The sequence below is a fragment of the Rhinolophus sinicus genome, chromosome 17, assembly GCF_057876585.1.
Source record: "Rhinolophus sinicus isolate RSI-liver-muscle chromosome 17, RSI-T2T, whole genome shotgun sequence".
Classification (NCBI taxonomy): Eukaryota; Metazoa; Chordata; class Mammalia; order Chiroptera; family Rhinolophidae; genus Rhinolophus; species Rhinolophus sinicus.
The window spans coordinates 3155082-3179724 of NC_142517.1; the positions used below are offsets into that span (position 1 = coordinate 3155082).

The 24643-nt window shown below is 53.1% G+C and overlaps 1 protein-coding gene across 1 annotated transcript in view; it reads right to left on the reverse strand.

Moving 5' to 3' along the window:
• UMODL1 (uromodulin like 1) overlaps nucleotides 1-24643 on the reverse strand; it is a 56105-nt gene that overhangs the window by 22888 nt on the left and 8574 nt on the right. Inside the window, exons 3-10 of the mRNA XM_019745653.3 lie at nucleotides 24349-24510; nucleotides 23325-23446; nucleotides 20578-20764; nucleotides 18860-19000; nucleotides 11097-11351; nucleotides 9091-9203; nucleotides 7576-7795; nucleotides 726-863 (exon numbers count right to left, since the gene is read on the reverse strand). Of these exons, the coding sequence (XP_019601212.3) occupies nucleotides 726-863; nucleotides 7576-7795; nucleotides 9091-9203; nucleotides 11097-11351; nucleotides 18860-19000; nucleotides 20578-20764; nucleotides 23325-23446; nucleotides 24349-24510 (1338 nt within the window). The remainder of the gene's footprint in view (nucleotides 1-725; nucleotides 864-7575; nucleotides 7796-9090; nucleotides 9204-11096; nucleotides 11352-18859; nucleotides 19001-20577; nucleotides 20765-23324; nucleotides 23447-24348; nucleotides 24511-24643) is intronic.

The window sequence follows — 24643 nt, forward strand, 5'->3', positions numbered from 1 at the left end:
TCCAGCCTTTGGGGAAATGGGGTGGTTCTTGGTGCTGGCCACTGTTATCAGTCTGCGGACCTCACCTGACAAGACGACTGAGAGAAGAGAAGCTGTGTGGATGTGAGGAAGGAGAACAACGTGGGAGAGGAGCAGCGTTCCGCTCCCCAGGGGATGAGTCTGTGCTGTTCTGGTTAGAAGCCCTGAGCTGGGACAGCGAAAGGTGGCTGAGTGCCTCCACTGCCCACCCTGTGCCCAGGGCAGACATGGCTAATCGATCACAGCATTTTGTGTCTGTACGTGGCCTCCCGCTTCTCACCTCAGCCTGCCAGGTAGTCCAACCAATCAATCAAAACTGGCCCTAGAAAACTTAGGGCAGAGATGTGACAGGACTGGGGCCCAGAGGCCTCCATCAGGGCCTTCTCCACACCCGCCTGGGCTCCCACACTCACTCAGGCTCCAGGCCACCTGAGGAGGGACCCCGTCCTCTGGCTGCATCATGACTTTTGTGAATCACTTCATCCATAAAAAAATTAAAACTTATATTTTAAAACTGCATTGGTATAAAGACTGGATTCATTACTGATATTCACTATTATATTTCTTTGCTTTTAAAACCATTTTCGTGGGTTCCTAACAGGATGGTGGGCCCTTGGCACTGTGCCCTTCATGCCTGATGGAGAAATTGCCCCAGAGGGGGCAGGGCCCAGAGCTGGGGGGACGGGGCGGGGGGCAGGGAGACTCACCAGCACAGGCCCGGCCTGCTCGGGAGGGGTTGGCATCCCTGGCCGTCAGGCACTGGCAGGTGTAGGAACCCTCCAGGTTGATGCACTGGGCGGCCGGGGAGCAGTCGTGTTCTAGGCTGTCTGCACACTCGTCCCAATCTGTTGACAGGAGACAGGACACGAGCCGGTGACAAAAAGGCCAGAGGCTGCTCAGAAAATGAATGGTAGCCAAGCAGAGCTTTTCCTGACTGTCTTTGCAGCAACTGGCCCAAAGGACAAGGCCGGGAATCGGTGACGTGCCCGTGGCGTCCAGCACGCCCGGGAGGAGGCCCTCCCCCAGGAACCTGAACTTGAACCAAAGTCACAAGCTGAGCGCCTGCCTGCGCGACCCTCACCACTGGCTGGCTGATTTGGGGGCGAAGATTAGGGAATGTTGTGTCCTTCTGGGGGTATTAGCACACACCGGTGTGAGAATATTTCTCCCTCGTTCGTCCTTCGTTCCCAGACCCAATTCTCTCTGATGTGCCGACACCCTCTAATATTTAGTGTTTCAAGAAAGAAAGAGGAAAATGCCTGAGCCACGAAGGGTCCCATTAAGTATCACATGACCTTCCTCGACACAGATAGGAACGACCCATGAGCACCTCCTCCGGGAAAGACTCAGAGTCCCAAACCCCCACATCATCAGGAAGCCTTGACCCTTCTGATTTGCACAAGGTAGAGTGTTCAGTAAGCCCTGTCCCTGTAAATCCCCGCCATGGCCCCCAGACTTGCTCACCCACCCTCACCGTACCCAGCCCCACCTTTTCCAATCAGGGGGCAGCCAGGACTCACATGAGGCCAAATCGTGAAACAAAATTCATCTGGAAAACCAGTCCCTTCTCTTTCTCCCACCCTCTCCTTCCCCATCTCCTAGACCCCCTGAGATTTCCACCCCCTACACCTGTACCTGCTTTCAGAAAAATGTGGTTTCATGCATTTTGACATATGACCGATCAATAAAGTGCTGCGTGCAATAAGCACGATAAACCTGAAGGAATAACTATCTCAAATTGTCTTTCAAGCTGGGAGGGGCCTTTGAGTCAGTGCCTGTGCCAACCCCTTGTGCTCCCCAGGGGAGCAGATGGCTCCAAACAGAGTCCCCTCTGCTAGCAGGGCAGACTGGGGCCCGAGAAGGGGCTTGGATCCCCCAGTGCGGGGGGCTGCGAGGCCTTCTGCTCGAAGCTCCCTAGAGCTGCTGGCGGAGTGCCCGATCCATGGCCAGTGTGCCAGAGGAGCCGAGTGTGGCTAGGATTCCAGTCGAGACAAGTGACGGGTTCAGTTTTGTGCAGAGAAAGCTGCAGCCAAGTACCCAGAGGCCCATTGTGCTGTTCGCAGTTTTGCTTCCTGATCTTCACCGAAGCAGCTCCCCCAAGACCAGCAGACTCACTCATCAGCTGATGTAAAACACATATACACACGTGCACATACATACACATGCATGCACAAACACACGCACATGCATGCACATGTACACATATACACACATGCGCACACACATGCACACACAACACGCCTGGTCTCCTTCACAGGCAGGGCCCTGCTGGCCTGGCCTCCAGTCCTTTCTGGACCCCTGCCCAACCTCCAGTGGACAGGCAGCTCGAAGGTGCTGGGGGGCTCAGGCTGGGGACAGAGCTCAGGCTGGGGACAGAGCTGCAGCAGGGCCCTGAGGAGAGCAAGGTCCCAGTCGAGACTTGGGCTCACACCGCTAAGAACCTGGTATCTATTTTTAGTGGCAGTGACTCACCTAGCCTGCACTCCCCCAGCACACAGCTCACCAGCAAGCCTGAGTAAGGCGGGGACAGCTCTATTTGACCTTGTGTTCAAGACTGAGGTCAGGCAGTTCTTCAGTTCAGACAGAGGAAGCAGGTCTGCAAGCAGTTAGAGCTGCCATGGGGCCTCTGCACCTCCTGGACTGGCTGCGGGCCCCATGTAGGAAGCTGCGCGCTGCTCCTTCGGGCCCTGAAGCTGGGACAAGGGTGTGGCCCACTTCCTAGAGGACAGGGACAGCCACCGCAGAGTTTCCACTCCTGGTACAGGGGCCCCCTGCCCCCCAGGAATGAGTTGGGGAAGCCCCAGAACAGGCTGCCCCGTCTCAGAAGGGGCAGGCTCCTCAGGGGGCCCCACCCTGTCTTTGGGGCCCAGCTACCCTTCGGAGGTGACATCTGGGCCAGAGCCCTCCTGTCACCTGGGGGCTGGTGTCAGATTCACACTAGAGGGGAAAGGCGGGCACAGAGGGTCTGCACTAAGGGCACCAGGCACAGCAGCTGGACAAAAGGCAGCACCATTGAATGTAAAGAAAGAAAACCCACCTAGCAGGCCAGGGGGATGGTGACAGTCGCAGGGCCAGACTCCCTCTCTCATGTCTCTTCACCCACTGCCTACATAGGGGACAGGCGGCTGCGATCCTGCCAGGAGCATGCAGGTGACTGGAAGCTTTGGGGACACAGTTAGGCCCCTCCTGACGCACCCAGGAGAAGGTGGCACTGTGACCACAGAGATGCCAGCAGACCCAGGGGACCCCTCGCGCAGAACAATGCTGTCACTAGCACCTCCTCTGGCTGCCATCTGCACAGATCACTGAAGCACAGAGGGCCATGTGGAGGCCTTGTGGAAGCCCCATTGGTCATTGTCACTTAAGAGCAAATGAATCAAACTGGCAACCTTGTGGTTGAGAGCCCATGCTCCAGCCAACTGAGCCATCCGGGAGGCAGCTCAGCTCAAGGTGCCATGTTCAATCTTAGTTGCAGGGTGCACTGCGCACCATCGCTTGTGGGACTCGAGGAATTGAACTGGCAAAACTGTTCCCCAATAAAGTCCTGTTCCCTTCCCCCAATTAAAAAAAAAAAAAAAAAAAGAGCAAATGAGCAGGATGGTCCTTCCTGAAAGCAAACCTTAAGGAAGGCGGGAGGCAGGGCCAGAAGAGCCAAGGGTGTGGGAGATGGGAGGGAGCAGGGAGAGGTACCCCTTGGGAGGGGCGGACCGGTGGGGCCCCAGGAGATGCTGGAGGACCTTCCTGGCCCAAGGACTCACCCCAGATGTGAAAATTGATCCTAGAAGAGTTAACCTGAAATGTGGGCGGGGCCGTCAGCAGCATGCCAAGCCCTGCACTACTTCCCACACCCACATTCTCCCTCCATTTACTCACAGCCTTAAGAAGTGAGATGTGCCGTGATGTTCCCATTTCCCAGATGAGCACACTGAGGCCCAGGAGGTGGGGTCACTGGTGCAGGGTCCCACTGATACAAGCCAGACGAGAGGGCTTCTCGCTACAAAAACTCTTAAGTTTTCTTTCTTTGGTGTTTTAACTCCCATTAGTTTCTTAATCATAAATAATATTGCTTTTTAACCTGAATCATAGAAAACTCCTACCCCTGCTTTAGATAATGACCCTAAAACTTGTGATTCATACTTGTTGATTGTAGTCATTGAAGCCTAGTGTTCTCTCCTACGCGTTCCGGGCCTAACTCCTGGACAATTGACAACACCTGAATGACTGGTTGAATGGATTAATTAAAATCTATTTTTCCTCATACAGGGGCCTTGGGGATACAGAGGATACCCCGCAAGACTGCCAGTCGCAACCAAAGAACCCAGCGTGCTCTTCCATGCGGGTCTCAAGACCCCTTCCTCCCAGCTGAGACCAGACAGGACGAGAGTTCCATGAATCCCCCAATAGGCAGGGACAGCTCTACATCCCCGTCCAGCAGGAAGCAGATACAGAAGGAAGGACCTTCTGTCCCTCAACTTCCCATAGAGATTTATAGGGAGCACACCTCCCAAGGGGATAAAAGGCAGGCAGTTAGAGACAGGCATCGGGTCTCTGCATTCCTACACCACCCACAGAATGCGACCTCCCAAAAGACCTCCCGTCTCCACCCAAAACTTGCCCTTTTCATTGTAATTATCTACCCCTATGAGGAACAAATCGGAAACGAAATACCCAACTAGATTAAACCGGCCACTCACACCTGCACAGTAAAGGCCACGACGATCTTCATTTCACCTGGGCCTCGTTATACCATCATTATAATATCATACATATGCCGGAAGTTCATTAATATCATAACAGACTGAATTCTGGGAACATGCTCAGTCCGAAAAGATGAGATAATAGCCTCTTGTCAATCACAGGTGTCAATCAAGTGGTCCCACTCCTGGAAAGGAACAGCCCATTCGAAAGAAAAAAGATAAAAACTCCAAGTCCTCGCCAGTCCGGGCCCTTTGAACCTTCTAAGCCTTGCTTTTGCTCAGGGGCCCACTCCAAACTCTTTGGAGTGTGCTTTTTTTCTTTTTTAATGGGCCCTTGAGCCATTCTCTGTTGCTCGGGTCCGCTCCTATCCCTTTGGAGTGTGCTATCTCTTCTAATAAGCTACTCTTTCACCACTTTATTTCTGTGTCTCATTCAATTCTTTGCTCCAGACGCCAAGAACCTGGACACCAGGCCGAGAAGAGCCCACCCTCCAGTAACCACCTGAATGGCAGAGCTGGGACTGAAGCCTTCCCATGTCATGCCTCTTCCTTCGGGGCAAAGTGACAGGCTCTGCCAACCACCCCTGAGGGTGTGGCTCATAGGACTAGGGCCTCCCAACGTGGGCATATCCTCCTGGAGGAAGACCCAGGACACAGGGCCACCCAGTGACCCCAGGAAGACAGGCCTCAGGGAGAAGATGAGGTCATGACGTGACCTCCTCACTGATGGGACACGTTGCCTCACGGGTGGGGAGCACTCCCAGATGATGCAGGAATGCTCGGACGAAGCCAACATTATTTCAGCGTGAGCCACAGAGGAGAGGAGCTCTCGTGTGTTGATTTTCTGCAGAATGGCAACGAACGTGCTTCTGGGTGGGCTGGCGGGGCTGAGGGCTCTCTTGGGAGCAGAAAACGCCTTCCCCACACGTGGGCTCAGGCCTGTGTAGGGGCTGTGTCCTGGGCACAGTCCTGTGGGCTCTGGTGTCAGAAGCCAGCTGAAACTGGGTCAGAAGACCGTACAGGCAGGGCACGTCCCCTGCCAGTAAGCAGCCTAAGCCTCCTGGTCCTGGGCCAAGAGCAATTGCCCACACCAGGGGCCTTTCCTCAGCTGCTGCTCGGCTGCCTGTCAGCCCGGAACGTCCAGCAAACAGCCACGTGTGTCAGGGACGCTCGCTGCAGGGTGGAGCCTGCTCTTCCCTTCTAAGGGGCTTCTGGAACTTGGTGGGGATACTTAAAAGAGGTTTGTTGAGAACCCCAGACTGTGAGCAATACAGGTATCTGTTCTTCCTCTGAGTTTTCTGAGGCTGCATAAGAAATCACCACAAGCTTTGAAGCTGGCTTAAAACAACAGAGTTCATCTGTCCCAGTGCTGGAGTCCGGAGTCCAAAGTCCAAACTCCGGGTGTTGCGGGGCTGGGCTCCCTCTGAGGGCCGCAGGGGAGGGTCTGTCCCTCCTCTTCCAGCTCTGGGGGCTCAGGTTTTGCTTGGTTTGTGGCCACATCACTCCTTCTTCACGTGTCCTCCTCCCTGTCTTCTTTTCTGTCACTTCTAAGGACACTTGTCATTGGATTGGGGGCCCACCCAGATCCAGGATGATCTCAGATCCTACCTTAATTTCATCTGCAAAGAGTCTTCTTCCAAATAAGGTCCCATTCTGAAGTTCTGGTTGGACATATCTTTTGAGGGGGCCACCACTCGACACACTGCATCATTTGACAAAGGTCTGGGAGTACCTAAGCCCTGAGGCGTGGGGGCTGGTGGTAGAGCATAAGGGCTGCTGGGTCACCCGCAGATGGCTCCCATGTGGCCCCAGGGGGGGGCATACACCGAGGACCCAACCTCGGGGTACCAAGGGCCAGCCAGGTGCAGAGAGCCACTGCCACCTCCATCCCTGAGGGGGTGACAGAGCCACCTCCAGGCCTGGCAGGTAGATTTGACTTCAGGTGTGACCCTCTCTTAGCCTTCCCTGCATGCTTGTGTCGGAGGAGGTTAGGATAGCAGAGCAGCCCAGGACAGAGCCCAAAGGAGATGACCAAGCTCACTCTCGGATCCAGCTCCCCTGGGGGGTCAGAGTGATGCTCATTCCACAGACCGTGCCCGAAACAGTCTGGGTGACATAGAGACCGTCGGTGTCCTCACTGCTTGAGGGAGTTTGTCCCTACGTTTGAATGGCACATCAGCAACTCGCTGTCCCTCTCTGTCACTGTCTCTCTCTCTCTATCTCACCTCCCCCAGTCCCTTCTTCCTCCATCTCTCTCTGTCTTGTGGTGTCTCTGTCGGTATCTCTGTCTCTGACTCTGAGTCTCTCTTACCCCCATCTCTCTCTCTGCCTCTATGTCTGTCTTTCTCGCTCTTGGTCTCCTCTCCCTCCCCCACCCCTGAGCTGTGACTTCCTGCTTCAAGGAAACACCACGCGAAATCACATAACATTTGGGCTAATAAAACAGATCCAGGTGTTAGTGAGTGGCATAGCGGCCGGGCGGTGCTTGGGCCTGACACAGACATAGTCCACTCCCGCCCCCTTCCCCGTGTGAGGTTCCACCTTGAGCTCTGGGCCTGCGGCAGCCGAGAAACACCCTCCGAGAGGACAAGCCCCATCTATGGGACAGCAGGTGTGGAGGGCAGGTAGGCTCACTGTTTCAGGGCTGGGCCCACCTGGGGCCAAATGGGAGCCAACTGCAGGTGACCCAGCAACCTTTCTGCTCCACTTTCCAGCCATGTTCCAGTGTGAAGAACACAGAATAAGAATTCTAATTTCATCTACTTTATCCTTTGGAGTAAAGTCAATGTTGACCCAAAATGCTGCAGCCTGTGACATTGGAGGCCTCCTGGAGGCACACCTGGTGGGGAGGGGAGCCCACCTTGCACGAGTGTCCCCCGCTGGTCAATATGGAACACTGTGCTCATCCACAGCCGCGGGAGCATGAGGGCCAGTGTGGAGATGTCCACTGGGAACTCAGGGTCCTGCACCGTCACTCTGAGCTTCACAACCACGCTTCCGGCCTCGAGAGACACGATCTGCAGCCTCAGCTTGCCTCGTCTATACAAGTAAGACAGCGCCGGCGGAAAGGAGCTTTCAACCTAGACGAGAGGCAAGAGCCATCATTAAGCAGATTTTCCATAACATCTTCAAAACCGTTAGGCGGGCCCCAGAGATGGCTGGCAGAGGGTGCAAATAATCCATGTGTCCCCTCTTTATGACCAAGGGGGGGTCTCTGAGAAACCATCTCATGTCTATTTGGCACGTCCCCCCACCCCACACTCAGGGCTGTATCTCTCAGGAAACACAGGCAAAGCCAGAGGTTCAGGGTCACCCCTGTAGGAACAATGGAGACACCAGCTTTGCCCCACCAGCCTACCACCCCATTCCTGCACACCCAGGCGGATACCACTGGAAACAAAAGGGAGTTCCTGAAGAAAGTTCAAAACCGATTTCCCCTGCACGTAAAAGTTTGCAAGGCAGCCAGCCGTACTTCCATCTCTTAAATTTCTACACATTTTACAAGTAGAAGCACTAACTGCCCTCTGTTCCAGCACATCTTTCCAAGGTGCTTTTATGATGAAGTCTTGGGGGAGAGAGATCATGGCCCCTCCAGGCAAAGGGAAGAAATGTTCACTGTCTGATATAATAAAAGTCATGTCTCCTTCTGGAGTGAGGTTTAGGCAGGTTTGTTTGCAGCCATTACAAAGGTTCAGGTTCCCCAAGCCCGGGTTCCTCCACTGTGATACAGACCCACTGTGTGCGCTGGTCCCCCCTGAGTCACCCCTGTGGACTTCGGGACCAATGATGCTTGTGCTGTGCCGTCCTCTGCCTCTGCCCCGTGCATCTCGGGTCTTCTGCCAGCATCAATGCTGGCACGGGCTAGCTTATTAGTTTGCAACAAGGGTAAAATTGTATACCTTTCTCGGTTCTTGACTGTTTAGCCAGTCACTTTTTTCTCCAATTGACCATAGCATTTGCCACCGGCCTGGTTTGCCCAGGCGGCGTGCTGATGTCTCCCTCTGGCCCCAGGGAGGAAGGGGTACCATGATCACTCGTACGCGCTTCCTCCGTGAAGCTGCTTCAAAGTACAAAGACAGATCCCCAGGTCCCTCAGGTGGAAGGTGACAGAAAACCCAGCTGTACCTACCATCCAGTGGTGTCGCCCATTTGAATCAAAGGCACATATTTCAAAGATGGTTTGGCCCCCAATCTAGATTAAGTCCCCCATAAATGGGGGGGAAGCGTTGAGTAATTACTGTGGGATTTGGGCTGGGTCCCCGTGGCTGTGGGGACCTGCACTTGTGCCACAGTCACAGAGAAGGTGCTCAAGGGACTGTCTGGCTCGTGTGAGTCCCTCGCTTCGAAAGCTCATTGTTCCCGTGCTTGGCTTTACCTCGTGAAGCACTTGTCGGGAAAACTCCTGGTGCTCGGGGCTCTCGCGGTTCAGCAGCGTCTCGGTCAGCGTGCGGTTTAGGATTCTCACTGTGACTTGGAACACCCGGGCATCTGACACAGACAATCGGGCACATTAGCTGCAGGTCAGTGAGCCAACACCACTCGCTTTTCCACCAATGTCTTCCCTAAAGCCTATTCTTTAGAGGGGAAATTTTTGAAAAAATAGATTGAGGCATGAGTGTTCGATTGGGCTAGTGAAAACGGGGGGAAATCGATGTAAGGAATACTTGCCTCCAGCATGGGTGAAGGACACTCCTGACATAAACACACACCTGTACATCCAGGGCAGGGACATGGAGGGACAGGCACAGATGGCACCACATCCCCACCAGTGGGAACTGGGATTCGCCAGCACCTGCTGGGGATGAAGGCCCCTCCAGCAGACCCTCACGCAGCGTGGCCGCCGCCTTCCCTTGCCGCTTTCACAGCCACAGAGCACAGCTAAGTCCACATGCCATGCCTACCCGGCCCCCCAGCACTCAGGTGACCAACTAGTCACGATTTGCCCTGGCCTTCCCACGTTTTCGAACCCAAAGTGCCACCTCTCAGAACCTGCTGTGTGCTGGGCAAACCAGTGGAGCTGGTGCCCCGTCAGGGGAGGCGTCCTTTCCTTTGGACATAGTGAAACTGAAAAAGACTCACTGGGACACGGGAACATCCAGCTTTCATGACCGAGAATAAAACCAAGTCCCCAGCAGATCCTGCTGCAACTCTCTGCGCTTCTCTGGTGACCTAACAGCCACCCACAGCTGTGCCCGCAGCCTGGCTCCCCACGCGCTGCGAACTTTGGGCCCATATCACGGCTGCACATACTATTTAAGGCCACAGAAATGTCACCAGCATTGTATATTGCACATTTCTAGATCGGGCCCCCTCTGAACCTTCTCCCATCTTAGGAAGAGAAACAAGTGTTGCTTGTGGCCCGTGAGCCTCAGGCCTGGACGTCAGCCTGCACATGGTGGAGCCTCCTGGACAGTTAGTTCCCCCCGGTGCCCGGAAGCCCATCACCTGCGGCTCTGGGTACTGACTGCTGCAGTAACATCCCCCACCAAACATCGTCGCAGGCTCGTAACAAGGTCAAATTCATTAGAGAGGGCCTTTACAGCCAATCAAGCTCCCTAAAAACCGGCACTTGTACAATACAGAGAAGGAGCCTTCTGGAATCTTCCAAACGATCCGTCCTGCATTGGAATGTAGGTATTTTTCCCAGGCGTGCTGGGGGAGCTAAGAGATCCTGTTTCATGTCTGAACGGCAATGGATCTGTACTGCAAAGCGGCTCCGTGACGAGGTGGGAAAGGAGGACCTCAGCGAGGGGGGAATCAGAACTCAGGTCCACCCTCACTCATGGGACGACCTTCGGGCAAGGAACCCCACCCGGTGTCAGTTTCCTCAAAGGCAAAAGAGTACTCCTTCCACCGACTCCCAGAGCACCTTGAAGGTGAAATGAGAAGGTGAGACGGCGCCTGCTTGGAAACTGGAAGGCTTGTGCAAAGTCAAGGGCTTGCATTTGCGGGCTGGGGTCCTAGGGGCCCCTGGTGCCCACCTGTGTGGTCTGATGACTTGGCACGGGTGGGCACCAGATCAGCTCATAAAGGATGCAGAGCCATGTCCTTAAGGCCTATGCCTCCCACACCTCGTTCATTCACTGTCATGGGCATTAACCTGTGCACGAGGCAGACCCCTGTGCAGTCTTACATGCAGCTACTTCTGTGCTCTGCACTCTGAACCCCGAGGCTGAGGCCCCCACCTGTGATGGCCATGACCGCCATGCCTGCTCAAAGGGCACGGAGCGCCCATGGCCCTGTTAGGACAGGTAGGACCAGGTCCACGCCCCGCCCTGCCAGCTTACAGGAACATCAATGATTTGAATCGCTGGGGCCAACAGAACCAGGATAGAAAGACCAAGTCACAGGAAACCTGGGACATTCAGACGAGTGCCTTACCGGTTCTGACAGTCAGCGTGGTGGTGACGTTGGTCCCACACGCCTGGTAGCTGGTCTTCACCCCATACAGCACTCCGGCCTCCAGCCCAGACACCTCCAGGGTCGTCCCCTGGGTCCAGGCACTCCTGAGCAGCTCCTCACCCCTGGAAACCTGCACGTGGAAAGTGCGGTTCTGGGTGGAATTCAAACTCCAGGACACGTGAAAGCTGCTGCTGGTAACGCTGAGGATCATGTGGTCTCGGATGGGAGGGCCATCTGTGAATGACACAAAGAGGAAGGTGTGGAGAACGTCAGACAGATGCAACAAAGCGAAAATCAACAAGTGGGTTGACACAGATTGAAACGCTTCTGCACAACAAAGAGAACCATAAACAAGAAGGTGTTTGCAAATCAGATGCCTGACAAGGGATTAGTATTCAAAAGGTGTATGGAACTCAGACATCTCAAGAGCAAAATCACAAATGACCCGATTACAAAATGGGCAAAAAATCTGGACAGACACTTTCCCAAAGAAGATGTGCAGGTACCTGAAAAGATGCTCAACGTTACCAGTCACCAGGGACATGCAAGTCCAAACCACAGTGAGGGATCACCTCACCCCTGGGAGAACGCCGTCATCAAGAGGACGAGAGACAAGTGCCGGCAAGGATGCTGAGCAAAGGGACCCCTTGACCCCTTGTGTAAATTGGTGCAGCCATCATGGAAAACAGTGTGGAGGGTCCTCTAAAAGTTAAAACTAGAAGTACCATGTGATCCAGCAGTTCTACTTCTGGATATTTATCTGAAAGAAGTGAGATCCTTATGTCAAAGACACTTCTGCCCTGCGATAGTCATTCACAGTAACCAAGACGGGAACAACCTAAGTTGTTTTTGCAGCTGGGGCCAGATGGCGTGTCATGCGCTGAACTGTGTTCTCCAAAATTCATATGTTGACGTCCCAACTCACAGTACAGCAGAACGTGAGTGTATTTAGAGGGAGGGTCTTTAAAGAGGTGATTAAGTTCAAGTGAGGCGCTTAGGGTGGGTCCTGTTCTAATCTGTGTCCTTCAGAGAAAGGAAGACAGAGTCAGGAGTCAGGCTGAGGCCACTTATGTTTTCATATAAAAGTCCACGTTTTGGAGAGCAATACTCTAATATAACACTCTAGCATGTGATACTCTAATAGAACAATTATTATTACTATAACAATTAATATATATTTTTTAACACTCAAATAGAATTAAATCTCTTTTTTGGAAGAAAAATTCTGGCTTACAGCAGGCACCTGGTTTTATACAAAAAGTAGGTTCGCCCTCAGTCTAAGAACAATCCCTTTTACATCAGAATTGGAGTTCTGTAAAAAACAAGCCATGGGGAGATTCTTTTTTATAAATCTTTTGTAAAACCATAGTTAAAAAAACAAAGTTCAAAAGTACCTTTAGTTTCCCAAAGCCCTTCATGGAAGGATTCATAAAATATATGTTTTCTAGTATCATGAAAAAAAAAATCTATCTTTCCAGATACATGTGTATGCTTCCTTTCAGTAAAAAATAAAAACCAGTACAATTCAACCCATTTCCCTTTTTGCCTCGGCTGCCAAGGGGCTCAGAATCAAGTTTAGCAGCCCACCCAGGTCCTGAGACTGAGCCCTGCTGGGTCCTCCTCCCGCTGAGCACTGAGCTGCCTTTTATAAATGGGGGGCCCTGTGTATTCGTGCTTCGCCACTGTGAGCCCCTGGGGATCTCCCTCAAAGCAGGTGGGTATAAACTACGGGAAGGTCACAGGACGGGGAGCCCAGCACCCCCTCCACTGCCGTACTTGGACAGGCCTGGGACCCCCATCTAAATTCTTGCTGTTTCCCAGTAAGGCCCCTGCGGTGGGGAGCTGCCAGGTACGTGAAGAAGACACACCTGTCCTTTTCAGACGTCTACTCCTGAAACCGAGAGAGAATATATTTCCGTTGTTTTCTTCTCCTTTTAAAAATGAATTTGATCTTTTTCTTTGTACGCTTTGACCCTTTAGCTATTGTTTGAAATCACAGATTTGTGGCGCTTGGTTACGGCAGCCACAGGAAACAAATGTGCTTCCCAATCTTCCTCGACTCGTTTTCAAGGCAGCTGTTGGCTGGACAGCACAAGTCATTGAAAAATTTCTTTGTGCTGCTGCAAAATCAGCCAGCTTCTGACACACTAAGGCCGATGCCGCTTCTGTAGGACAGAGCTTGTGATGTTAAATGTGAAATTGTCCTTCTGCCCCTTCCCCTCGAACTTGGATTTTAGTCCTTCATTAGCCAGAATACCCTCCTCCTGTGACCCTTTAGCTTTTCAACACCCTGTCAAAACGTGGCCCTAGAAAGTAACACCAAGCCTTGACTCTGTGACCCGAGGACACTGCTGCCATGTGGGCCTCTCTATCTTACTGTTGGGGACGTGACCCCTATCTCGGTGAAGCGCATCGGACTCCCCGTCCTGTGGGTCTGGCCCTGTTTCTTCCGGGCAGCCCTGACCCATCTCTGTGAGGCAGGAAGGGGACTGCTGGGGACGCCACCTTTCCTAGGACCTCCTGTGTTGGGCTCGTTTCCTCTTTTTCCCTCGGGCCTGTCACCCTGATGCCTGACCCTGTAAAGGTAGAAATGCTGAGGATTCAAGCCAGGAGTCCGAGCATTCAGTTGGGAATGAGGACTCCTGCTTGGGGTGAGCCTGGAGGCCACTTCCTGCCAGCTGGCTGCCTCTCCAGCAGGCAACCCTACCCTGGCCAAGCACAAGTCTAGGACACGTTTCTTTACGGAGCTGAATAGCTATTAGGTTCCAGCTGGGCAGAGGATCGTGTCAAAGGGAGTTACGATGACTCCTGCATACAGTTCTACTCTGTTCTAAAAACAGAACATGTCCCTGGAACATTACATGCCAACCATGCAATATTTCCTACGGTTTCTGTTTTGTGCAAGAATCCAGCTGCCCCGCGTGTCATTAATTGGGTGACTAATTTCACAAGAAAAGCATGTGAAATTGGTGCTGTATTTTCCACGGGTTTGTACTTTAAACCATTCCAGCAAATTGCTCATTTCTATGAGCTTCTAAATTTAAAACATATGCTGCTTCCCTTAGCAAAATGGGATTGGAATTCAGTCTAAAGTTCTGAGCTGGCAACGCTGGAGCTGCCTTTTCTGCCCTAAGAGGAGCGGAGTCAGGCAGTGAGCCTTCCCCACCTGTGTTCTCGGGCGGGATGGCCTATATTTGCAAGGAAGCTTACAACTCAGTATCCGGGTGGCATTTGGGCAAAGACTGGCTGACAACATTCCTAACTGTAAATAGTGTCATATTTTTTCAGATTATTGACCAGAGTATTTTTAATAACTGTATGCCAACCTCCTATTCTCGGTGACAGCACGGGACTCCACCCTTAGAGGCCACAGCCCACGAGATCCAAGGATGGTCTGCAGGAGGTCTGCGCACAGTTCTAACCAGACCCCCAAAGTAGTGAGCTGCATACTGGAGCAGGTAGGCACCACTCACACACCCAGAGACCCCTCAAACCTCCCTTTTCATTCACTCATATCACATACTCGTATGTGTTGAGTGCGTCTATTTGCCAGTGGCCAAAAGACCTCCCCTGCAGAGCTTCATCCCGGGGGAAGCAGAACATTCCAGTGGATGAACACTGACCCGAACCCCTCTGGGTCCTCAGGTGGTGCTGGGAACCAGCCTCCCTCCCCACCCCACCCCCGCCACCCATGTCGGCAGGCAGCCTCCACCCTCCCCTGCCCACAGCAGAGCGAGAAGAATCAGTAGGGACCATCCAGTCATGAGCTTGCTGGGTCACAGATCACGAAAGGAAACAGTCCAAGCTTTGGAACTCTGGTCAGCTCCTGGCCCTTGGCATGGATACAGGAGGAAAGGGCACAGCCACTGGGTGGCACAGCGATGCCGAAGGGCAGCCCCTGGGGGCCGGCCCGGTGGCTCAGGCGGTTGGAGCTCTGTGCTCCTAACTCTGAAGGCTGCCAGTTCGATTCCCACATGGGCCAGTGGGCTATCAACCACAAGGTTGCCAGTTCCACTCCCACAAGGGATGGTGGGCTGCGCCCCCTGCAACTAGCAATGGCAACTGGACCTGGAGCTGAGCTGCGCCCTCCACAACTAAGATTGAAAGGACAACAATTTGGAAAAAAAGTCCTGGAAGTACACACTTCCCCTTCCCCAATAAAATCTTTAGGAAAAAAAAGGGCAGCCCCTGGGGGCCGTGCCACACCGTGGGAGGTGCCTAGTGGGCTGGTCACAGGAGTAAATGAGGTGAGACCACAAAGCACTTATCACAGAGTCCGGTGACTTAAGGGCTGAGCAGCTCTGGCTGTGTTACTGTGAACAAAGGGAGGGTCCTCACTGTCACGTTCCTTTCAAGAGGAAAGGACATGTGAGTTCAATTAAGCAATTCAAACATGACTAATAATATTCTCCATAACCACTTCACGATGTTAATGAAAGTTCTGGTTTTTAGGGCAGAATGTTGGGAGCACCCAAACGCCCCCCCATGAGGGAACTAGCCAAGCGCATTATATCATTACGATATAATATCATTATTACTCAACCATCAAAAATCAGAATTACGAAGACCAGGATGCTTCTTGGAACCCTTTCATATGACATAATGGTGAGTGAAGAAAGCAGAATACAAAATTGCATGGATAACAGGATTTAAGTAGGGTAAAAAACCTGGAAGGGAACAGGGAAAAACAAAAGTTTGCTAGAACACAGAGACTGGGGAAGACTTATCTTTCCACTATTAGATGGTGGTTAAAGTAATCTATCAGATTCCGGAAAGACCAGAGGAAGGGACCAAATTGAACAAGCCATATCTTCTCCAGGCTAAACGCTTTAAGAGATGCAGCAAGTCTGCAAAGTTCCATCCTGTGGCCTCCTCCCAACAGCCCCCTGCCTGTAGGCTGTGCCCACTTGTCCTGGGGAGGCCTGGCATCTGCCTAGCAGGTGCATTTCCCACCCGGCTGCTGTCCCACCACCAGCCATCTGCTCCCATGACCCTGCCTGAACTGTGCCTCCCTCCCTGCTCTGTGCCTGGCCCAGACACTTAGGTTGGGATCTGCTGTTCCATGTAATAGGAAACTGCACATAATGGGGGTGCAACCTTTATGCAGGTGTACCCCTTTCATAGGGAACGTCTATGGTACGGCAGACCCAGGCCCCTTCACTATCTTTGCTCCTCCATCCATAACGTCTGGGATTTATCCTCAAGGTCACCACATGGCTCAGATGGCCATCACAGTCCCGTGCCCAGCCTGGCCTCAGCAGGACCCATAACCCTTAAGCAGTCTTCCCAACTCCCATGGGAACTTCTGCTATATCTCATTGGCTGAGGCAAGTCACATGGCCACCCTACCTACAAGGGAAGTAGGGAAATGTAGTCTTTTCAGCTAGGCACATTTCCATACAACTCAATCCATGTTCCGTCACTATAGGAGTGATATGGAGTCTGCCATGACCCATCTAGTCTATTCTCCACCCAGCAGCAGAGTGCACCTGAGCACAGGGGTGTCAGGTCACACGTGCTGCCACTGGGTGCCCTCCAGAGTGCCCATCTTACTCAGAGCACTGTCCTTCCAAAGTCTTCACTGCTCATCAGCTGCTGCTAAGGCCACACAAAGAGGGACAGCACATACCGTGGAAGAACAGGACACCACCTATAAAATATGAAGGAGTCTTCCTAAATAAAAAGTCACCTCCAAATCTGAATTGGACAGTGCCTCCACATTAGGGGTTCTTAACCTGGAGAGGGGACCACGGGCCAATGCCAGGCTCCAAAAACTCAGATGAGAAAAGAAATCTTTATTTTCCCTGACCTCTGACTAAAATGCAGCCTTTCCTTCAACTGTGACTTCAGGACCCGTAGAAACCACAGACCGTCCCATCTCACAGGACCACGGGGCACTTCTCAGGGCATCATCGTGCTCATGGCTCCCACTGCTAAACCTCCTGATACAATAAATGAATCAAGGTGCCAACAGATTACAATTCTGTTTGGGTTCTCCCGGAAGCAGGCCCTGAGGTGAGGATTCCAAAGCAGGACATTTGTTTGAGAAACATGGGGAGTAAGGGGGTGACACAGGGAAAGGAAGGTGACACTGAAGAGCTTGCTATTAAGATGCTGCCAGAGGACATGACTGGGGCTGGATCCCTCAGAGCATGAGGCCACACATCCCGCCTCCCCTGAAGGGAGAAGAAGTGAGGGCTTCGGCGGGGGTGCACAGAGTTGCCAAGTCCAGCAATGGGCAGTTGACTGAAGGGAGTGGGAGGGGACAGTGTGTCTAGGACAGCTGTGTCACCCACACAGCTGTAAGGTTTTAATAACTGAGTCTCAGTATAGTCAGTTTGTTCTATCATCCTATATTCTGTGTACTTGGGGACATCTGTGAGGGGACCCATTGGCTGGCTTTCCCAGATACTAAAGGGATCTGAGCACCATTAAAGGGAGGGGCCTGCCCCAAAGACAACTGTGCTTCAGAGAAGGAGACAGAGTGAGGGGGAGCCCCCGATGCTGGCAGATCCCAGCTCGTGGGGAGCTCAGCTGGGCGAAGGGAACCAGGTCCTGCAACAGTTACAAGAAACAGAGAGATAGATGGCAACCCTCCGGATGAAAAATAGAATAACTTAAGAGCTATCATCACTAATTGTTGGATCGGACTTAACTTGCAATTGAAACAATTATGTTAAAAGATTATGATAACAGTGAGACAATCAGAAATGCCAACAGGCTGGATATTTGATGAAATTGAAGAATTATTATTTTGGCTTTTTTTAGGGATGATGTGATACGATGTTGTGGATTTTTAAAAAACGTCTCTCTTACCTCTTAGAGATACATTCTGAAATAGTGACGGATGAAGTCATGTGATGAAGGATTTCATAGGGTTGGGGGGGGATGGAAGGGGTTGGAGATGAAGTAAGATGTATTTATAGTTGTCTATGATTTTTGAGAGTAAAAAGTTAAATGACTTCTAAATATTGGGGTTCCTCAGCCACAGGTACCAAGCCCTGTTTCCTTCCCCCAACCCTGCCTACAGTTAAATGCCACAGGGATGCTGGTGACCCCAGACTTCCATGTGCAGCTTGGCGCCGGCTCTGAGCCCCAGCACCAATACCCAACCCAGTCAGCATCCTGGCAGCCTCACTGGACTTCAACTCCTTCTCAGGATAACCTATCATCGTCAAAAATAATAACCACCGTTATTGTCAAAAATCATAATACTAAGCCCAGGCTTCCCCACCTCATTCAGGAATCACGTCTATTCAGTGGTTCAGCTGAGACATCTGCATGCTGCCTCATCTCCCTCTTTCTCTCCTGCATCTAATTCTTCGGTAATCGCAGGGACGGCCAGCTATTCCTGCAGCCCCAGTGTGAGTATTAGTCAGGCCACTTTCACTCTCCAAGTTGTCCCGATTGAACCAATCGGTCACACAGGCATCCTACTTAGACATGCCTGGCAAGCTTCTGGCCTGTTCTCTGAGTTTCCTGAGAGCAGAAGTGACCATCTATCTATTCACGTGTTTCTATCACCAGCATTTGGCACAGTGAGTGGTACACAATAAATGTTGGTTAAACCCAAGAATGGATGCAAGAGTGGCCTGCGATGAGATCTAGAGCGACCTGCAGAACTGAATCATGACCCTGCAACCACGAGCCAGCCATGCTGTCTTCGCAACGGGAGAGGATCTCTATGGTCTGTGGGCCGTGCAGCCTGGAAAGATTCCTTAAGTGAGTCCTTGCCATCTCACCTTCACACGTGCGGTTCAGCTTCTGGGGGAACGAGGTGGGTGGCTCCTCGTGACAGACGCACTGATACGAGCCGTCGACATTTAAGCACAGTTCTTCTTCAGAGCAGGCGTTGAGCTCCTCGTAGAAACATTCATTTACGTCTGTCGAAAAGGAGAATCGGTGAGTTGTAACCCGCTGGTCATTCTCATTAACCGCCACATGTGTGTCCTGAGAGCTGAGGAAGTGGTCTGGGCAGCAGCCCCAGGCTGCATCTTGAAGCCCCCATCTTAGAAAGCCCGTAGCCCCCTGGCCGCCTCCATTCAAGTGGCCGGCCCACACCTCGGGACACAGAGTACAGCTGTCATGTGTGCCTGAACGAATCACTTTGGGGCTGTATTGACCCTGAAGGGTCATAAAATGATGGGGTCCCAACACCCTACCCAAGAATTAACCTTGCGGATGGGCATTTTTCTGGACTGACAAAGCACAGACCAGCCCCTGACATTCAGAAGTGGCCTGTCACTCACGGCTGGGCCCTGGTACATTCCTATCGATGGAAACAATCTCACAGGACACACAAGGCGACTCCACGACTGGGATGAAGTGAGACAGAGGAGCAAGGCCACTGCACGGTGTTGTTGGAGCCAGACAGAGAAAGGACAGTGGTGTCACCCACAAAATACCAACCCCCCGCTCCTGGACAAAATGAGTGACTCTTGGTGTTTTGGCTTATCTTCATGCTAGTTTGCCCCTCCCCATAGGTCAGACACATTGACACACCCAATCACAGAACGCCCACTTTCTGACAGCATCCAGTTCAGAACAAAGCCCCGGGTCCTAGCCCCTCCCCCAGACTGCCCAGGGGAAGACCACGCCCAAAACAGACGCTCTCCAACATGCTCCTCCTGAGATGCCAGGGCCCGGGGTGGCCTTCTCTCTCTCTGCCTTCAGTACTGAACCCGACTTGTTCCCCTGCAGGCCCACTACTGGGATCGCCGGCCGGGGGCCTGGACAGACCACACCAGACGGGCACTTCTCTTATTGGCCCCACTCACTTTGGTTTTCAAGAACATCTGTGGATTTTGAAGGAAATTAAATACACTACCTAGAACTTTTTCTGGGCTCCAGAGCCTGGCATTATATGGGAGCTTCACTGTCCTGGGAGTTTCCCCAATGACAGCAGCCACCTTGCAGGGCTGCAGCAAAATCCAGCTGCCCCCTCGTGGGGAGCCACGTGCTCTCACCCTGTCCACGGCCCCTCCATGTCACATGGCAGAGCTGAGCACCGGAGACTGGCCATGTGCCACAGCCCAAAGTATTTACTGTCTGGCTGAAAAGTTTGCTGACCCCTGATGTGGACAGAAAAGAAAATGAAGGAACCAGGTAACTTCTTCCAGGAACAAGGCCGCTTCTGTGTGCTTCTCCAAATTCGACTTTGTACAGATTCTGCGACAGAACCTTTGAGGTACAGGATGCCCTGGGCAAGTGTGGGGAAGAAGCAGTGGGGAAACCTAGGAACCCGTGAACTGAAGGAGCAAGTTCTGTGCTGTCTGGAGCCAGTTCACCTGCGCCCACCTGGCTGGGAGGAGAACCCTGGGCATAGGGTGTGCAGGAGACATGGACTTCCAACTTGGTTGGGCCAGAACAAGCTACAGCGGGTCAGCCACCCAAACCCGATGCGTCATGTTTCCACTCGGGCAGCCCCGCCCCCCAAGGAGAGAACCAGGGGGAGCGGCACCTTGCACCTGGATGCTGATAACTTCATACACACGCTTCACGACGCCGCCCAGCACTGCGGAGACGTTGGCCACAGGCACTGACTGCGGCAGGCCGAGCAGCAGCTGCGACACCGTGGTCGAGGTGTCGCCACAAGCCGAGTGCAGGTGGTAGACTGCAGCCTCCATGGGCCACAGGGCACTGGTGACCTGCAAAGCCAGAGTCAGACCATGACCTGGGGGCAGCGCCCCCATCAGACAGGGAGGCCGAGGCCTGTGGAAGTTCAAGGTAACTGCACACGCACTCCCGCACGCATGCACACGCACGCATACAGACACGCCACTCTGCTCTGCAGAACTGAACCTCTACGACATTTTGATATCCGTCATCCCAGTAAAAGTCCTGCAGACCACATTATAAATACGTCTGCAACATGAGTTGTCACAGGGTGAACAGTGTGCACCCCCAAAATCCCTATGTGGAAGTCCTATGCCCCAGGACCTCAGGATGGGACCTTATTTGGAAATAGGGTCATTGCACATGTAATTAGTTAAAATGAGGTCATTAGGATGAGGTCATTATCCAATCTGACGGGTGTCCTCACACAGAGAAGAGATTTGGGTGCAGAGACACACTGAAAGGAGGGAATGTTGTGGGGACACAGGGTGAGGGCAGCTGTCTACAAGCCAATGAGGGTAGGACCCTTCCCTCGCAGCCCTGGGAAGGAACAGCCCTGCCCACACCTCCGTCTCAGGCTTCCAGCAAAGGGAGCCACAAATGTCTGTGTGAGCCCCCCACTCTGTGACGCTGTCCGGCCACCCCCGGAAAAACACTGGTCAGCCCCAGGCCCCTCAGTCCCCACCCCCACAGCACATGACAGAGAATTAGGTCAAGAATTAGAGAACTGGACATCAAGCCATGGTCTCATGTTGCACATCTGATTTTTGTGTTGTTTTCTTGAGCGTTAATGCCCCTTTTCTCATTTCATGTGAACCCTTTTTATCCCAGCCGAGTATCTCAAAATCTCGAGACCCTGTTTGTCTTGAGAATCCAAACACATCGGCTGGACCACCGGGCAGCACGGTCTCACCAAAGCAAGTTTTGCCACCAGCCCTCTCATCTCCATGGGGAAGCAGAGAAGTGGGCGGGGGGGGGGGGGTGCACTGGAGTCTGTCTGGTCCTGGGCAGACTCGAGCCTTCACAGGGGAGATACAGCTTGGAACTCAGGAGGCAGAACAGAAGCCCATCCGGGCCTCCAGGGAGCCCCCGAGTCAGGGAGCCCACCCCTGCTGCAGGGAGGAGTCCGTGGGGCAAGCCCCTCCTGCTGGAGGTAATGGTCTGCATGGAGAAACAACCTACGCTCTTGAGGAGACAATGGGTGACACACGACAATATTTAAAATACCAGTAACCACACTTGGAAAATATGTGTATCAGCACCATTTTCAGCTCTTTCCCATGTACTGTTTAAACCTCGTGGCCACTGTTTCAGGCGATTATGGCTGTTTCTATTCAATTCTACCTACGGCACAGAAAGGTTAAGTAACTTGCCCAAGGCCGCAGAGCTAACAAGTGGCAGCACTGGAATTTGAACCCAGGCAGCCAATCAGGCCATCTTCCTCTGACCCCAACAAGCTCAGAGGAGACAAAATCACCTCTAGCTAGGGCGGTTAAGGAGGCTTCCAGGGAAAGGTGACATTTCATAAAACCTCTTGAGCCACTTTACTGGAGAGCCCAGGACAAGGTGAGTGTGTGTACATCTGTTCTGGGGCCGCCCCCGCCAGCTGGTCTGAACACCAGGGAAGGACCCAAATCTGTCTCTGACCCCTCACCACAGGTGGGACACATCTGTGGGATCCAAAAGTCAGGTAGCACCAGCCAGATAGTGTGCAGGGACCGAGCAGAAGGAAAATGGGGGGCCCTCATTCAAAAATTATTAAGTATTTCAAGAGGCAACAGCAGAACGTCAAACAACGTGTGGGGCCCTTCTGAGCATTGACTGAGGGTTGACTGCGTGGGACACGCACCCGTGAAGCCTGCCCTGAGGGCAGACCACCACGCTGGAAAGACCGTGCGGGGGGCGGGGGGGGGAGAGCAATGCCCTGTGCACCAGTGCGCCCACCACGGTGGTGACAGTTCACATGTGAAGACGTCCTGGCTGGAAGGCTCTGCTGAAGTATCAGAAAGTGTGAGCAGGGGCTGTGTTGCCCCTTAGGGGACATGTGGCCCTGTGCAGGGACATTTTGGGTTGTCACAGCTGGGCATGTTTCCAGCTTCTTGTGCAGAGAAGTCAGGCAGGCATGCTGCGAAAACCCTGCGATGACAGGCAACCCCCACAACAAAGAGCCATCCATCTCCAAATGTCAACAGTGGCAAGTAGAGGACCCCATCTAGAGGTCCCCATCCCAGAACTTTGCAGGATGCTGGGGAGCTGAGAATGGGTCAGTGAGGGCACAGCCCTGGGGTCCAGGTCGTCTGCACTGGGGCGCCCTTCGGTTTAAGCAACAGACAGCAGTTAAAAGCCCAGGGGGGGGGGGGGGTTCCATGCTCTAGAATGGGGTAGGGCTTACAGCGACAAACTCCAAATTAGACACTTCCATGTGTGAGTTTTACGGCACGTAAGTCATACCTCTTTGAAGCTTTGTTTTCTCTATTAAGAGTTCACATTTGGTTCAGAGTCAGACTTTGTGGGGTGGCTCGGGCCCCAGTTCCCCCCGCGCCCCCGCCTGTGCCAGCCGGAGTCCTGCAGGCTGGCTCTCTTCCCACCTACCATGGAGTGCAGGAGTCTCATGTGGTTCAGGAGCCTGACATCCACCTGCTGCAGCTCCTGGAAGTTCATTTTCACCAGGACCGTCACGTTGTACCAGGCGCTCGTCAGGTTCCTCTCTGGAGCTGCAGGAGAGAACGTGCTGCAGAGCTACGGGCCCAGGACAGGGCAGGGCCACCAGCAGCCCCGGTGAGAGGGGGACCGGAGGCCTGGAGGGGGAGGCCGGCCTACTGCATTCACCCTCCTACGTAAACGGGGGCTGACCCGGACGGCATGGGGCACATTCCCCACCGCCTGCCCCTCACTCCCCTTACATTGTGTGTGGCCCCACGTATAACATATAACACAGTACTGTATATAATGCATACTCGATAACACTGTGTGCTACATATTTTACATAATATGTAGACTGATGTGGGTAGTCAAGTAGCACACTGAATGCATATCATATGTAATATAGCACTTTACATGTTTAGACGATACTAATACTAGAACGTACTACATATTGCATGTGCATATGTTATAATATATATTGCATATATCTGCAAGCTCTGAACATTGGCCAACCCATTGTCCTGGGGGCAGCCATGATGAAGAGCAGAACTTTCCAGACCAGACAGTCATGCCCTGAGGGCTGGGCCAGGGCCTGCCAAGCTGGTGCTCTCAGCAGGGTTTCGGGTCCCTTGGTGTTTCTGGAGCAGAGAGCCACACGCCTTCCCACTACAAAACAGGTCAGCTTCCAGCAAGCTCTAGGGCTCCCCAGGTGAGCTTGGGGAATTTGGGTAGCCGCTCTGTCAACAACGCCTTTCCTCCCCAGCATGCCTCCCCCTGAGACGTCAGTGGCCACATCTGGACAGACATACTGCATTACTTGGGGGTGGGATGCACCCTGCACATAGCTGCAGGCTCCCCTGACACCAGTCGTTGCCCCTGGAAATCAATCCCCACCCCCACCAGGTCAGGGCGGGGCCCCCAGCCTACGGGCAGCTGCCTAACTGGACACCTTTGCTGCAGGTCTCCGTCTTACCTTGGAGCGCAGGAGCCATGCAGCGGTGGCCCCCCAGCAAGGGGCAGCATTTCTGAAGTCCAGGGCAGTCGGCATCCAGGGCACAGGACGAGGTGGATGCGTCTGGCCCCTCTGCTGGGCAGACCCCGGGTCTTGATGCAAACTCCCCGGACCGATTCAGCGCTAGGGAACAGTGATTAGCGGTTAATGACGTTAGCAGTAAAAACTTGGGTGAGCTGCTCAGGCACCACCCATGGGTGCCTTCTGGCGCTGATTCTGTCTGCGGTTCCCGGAGGCACACGGTGTGGCCTGCTCA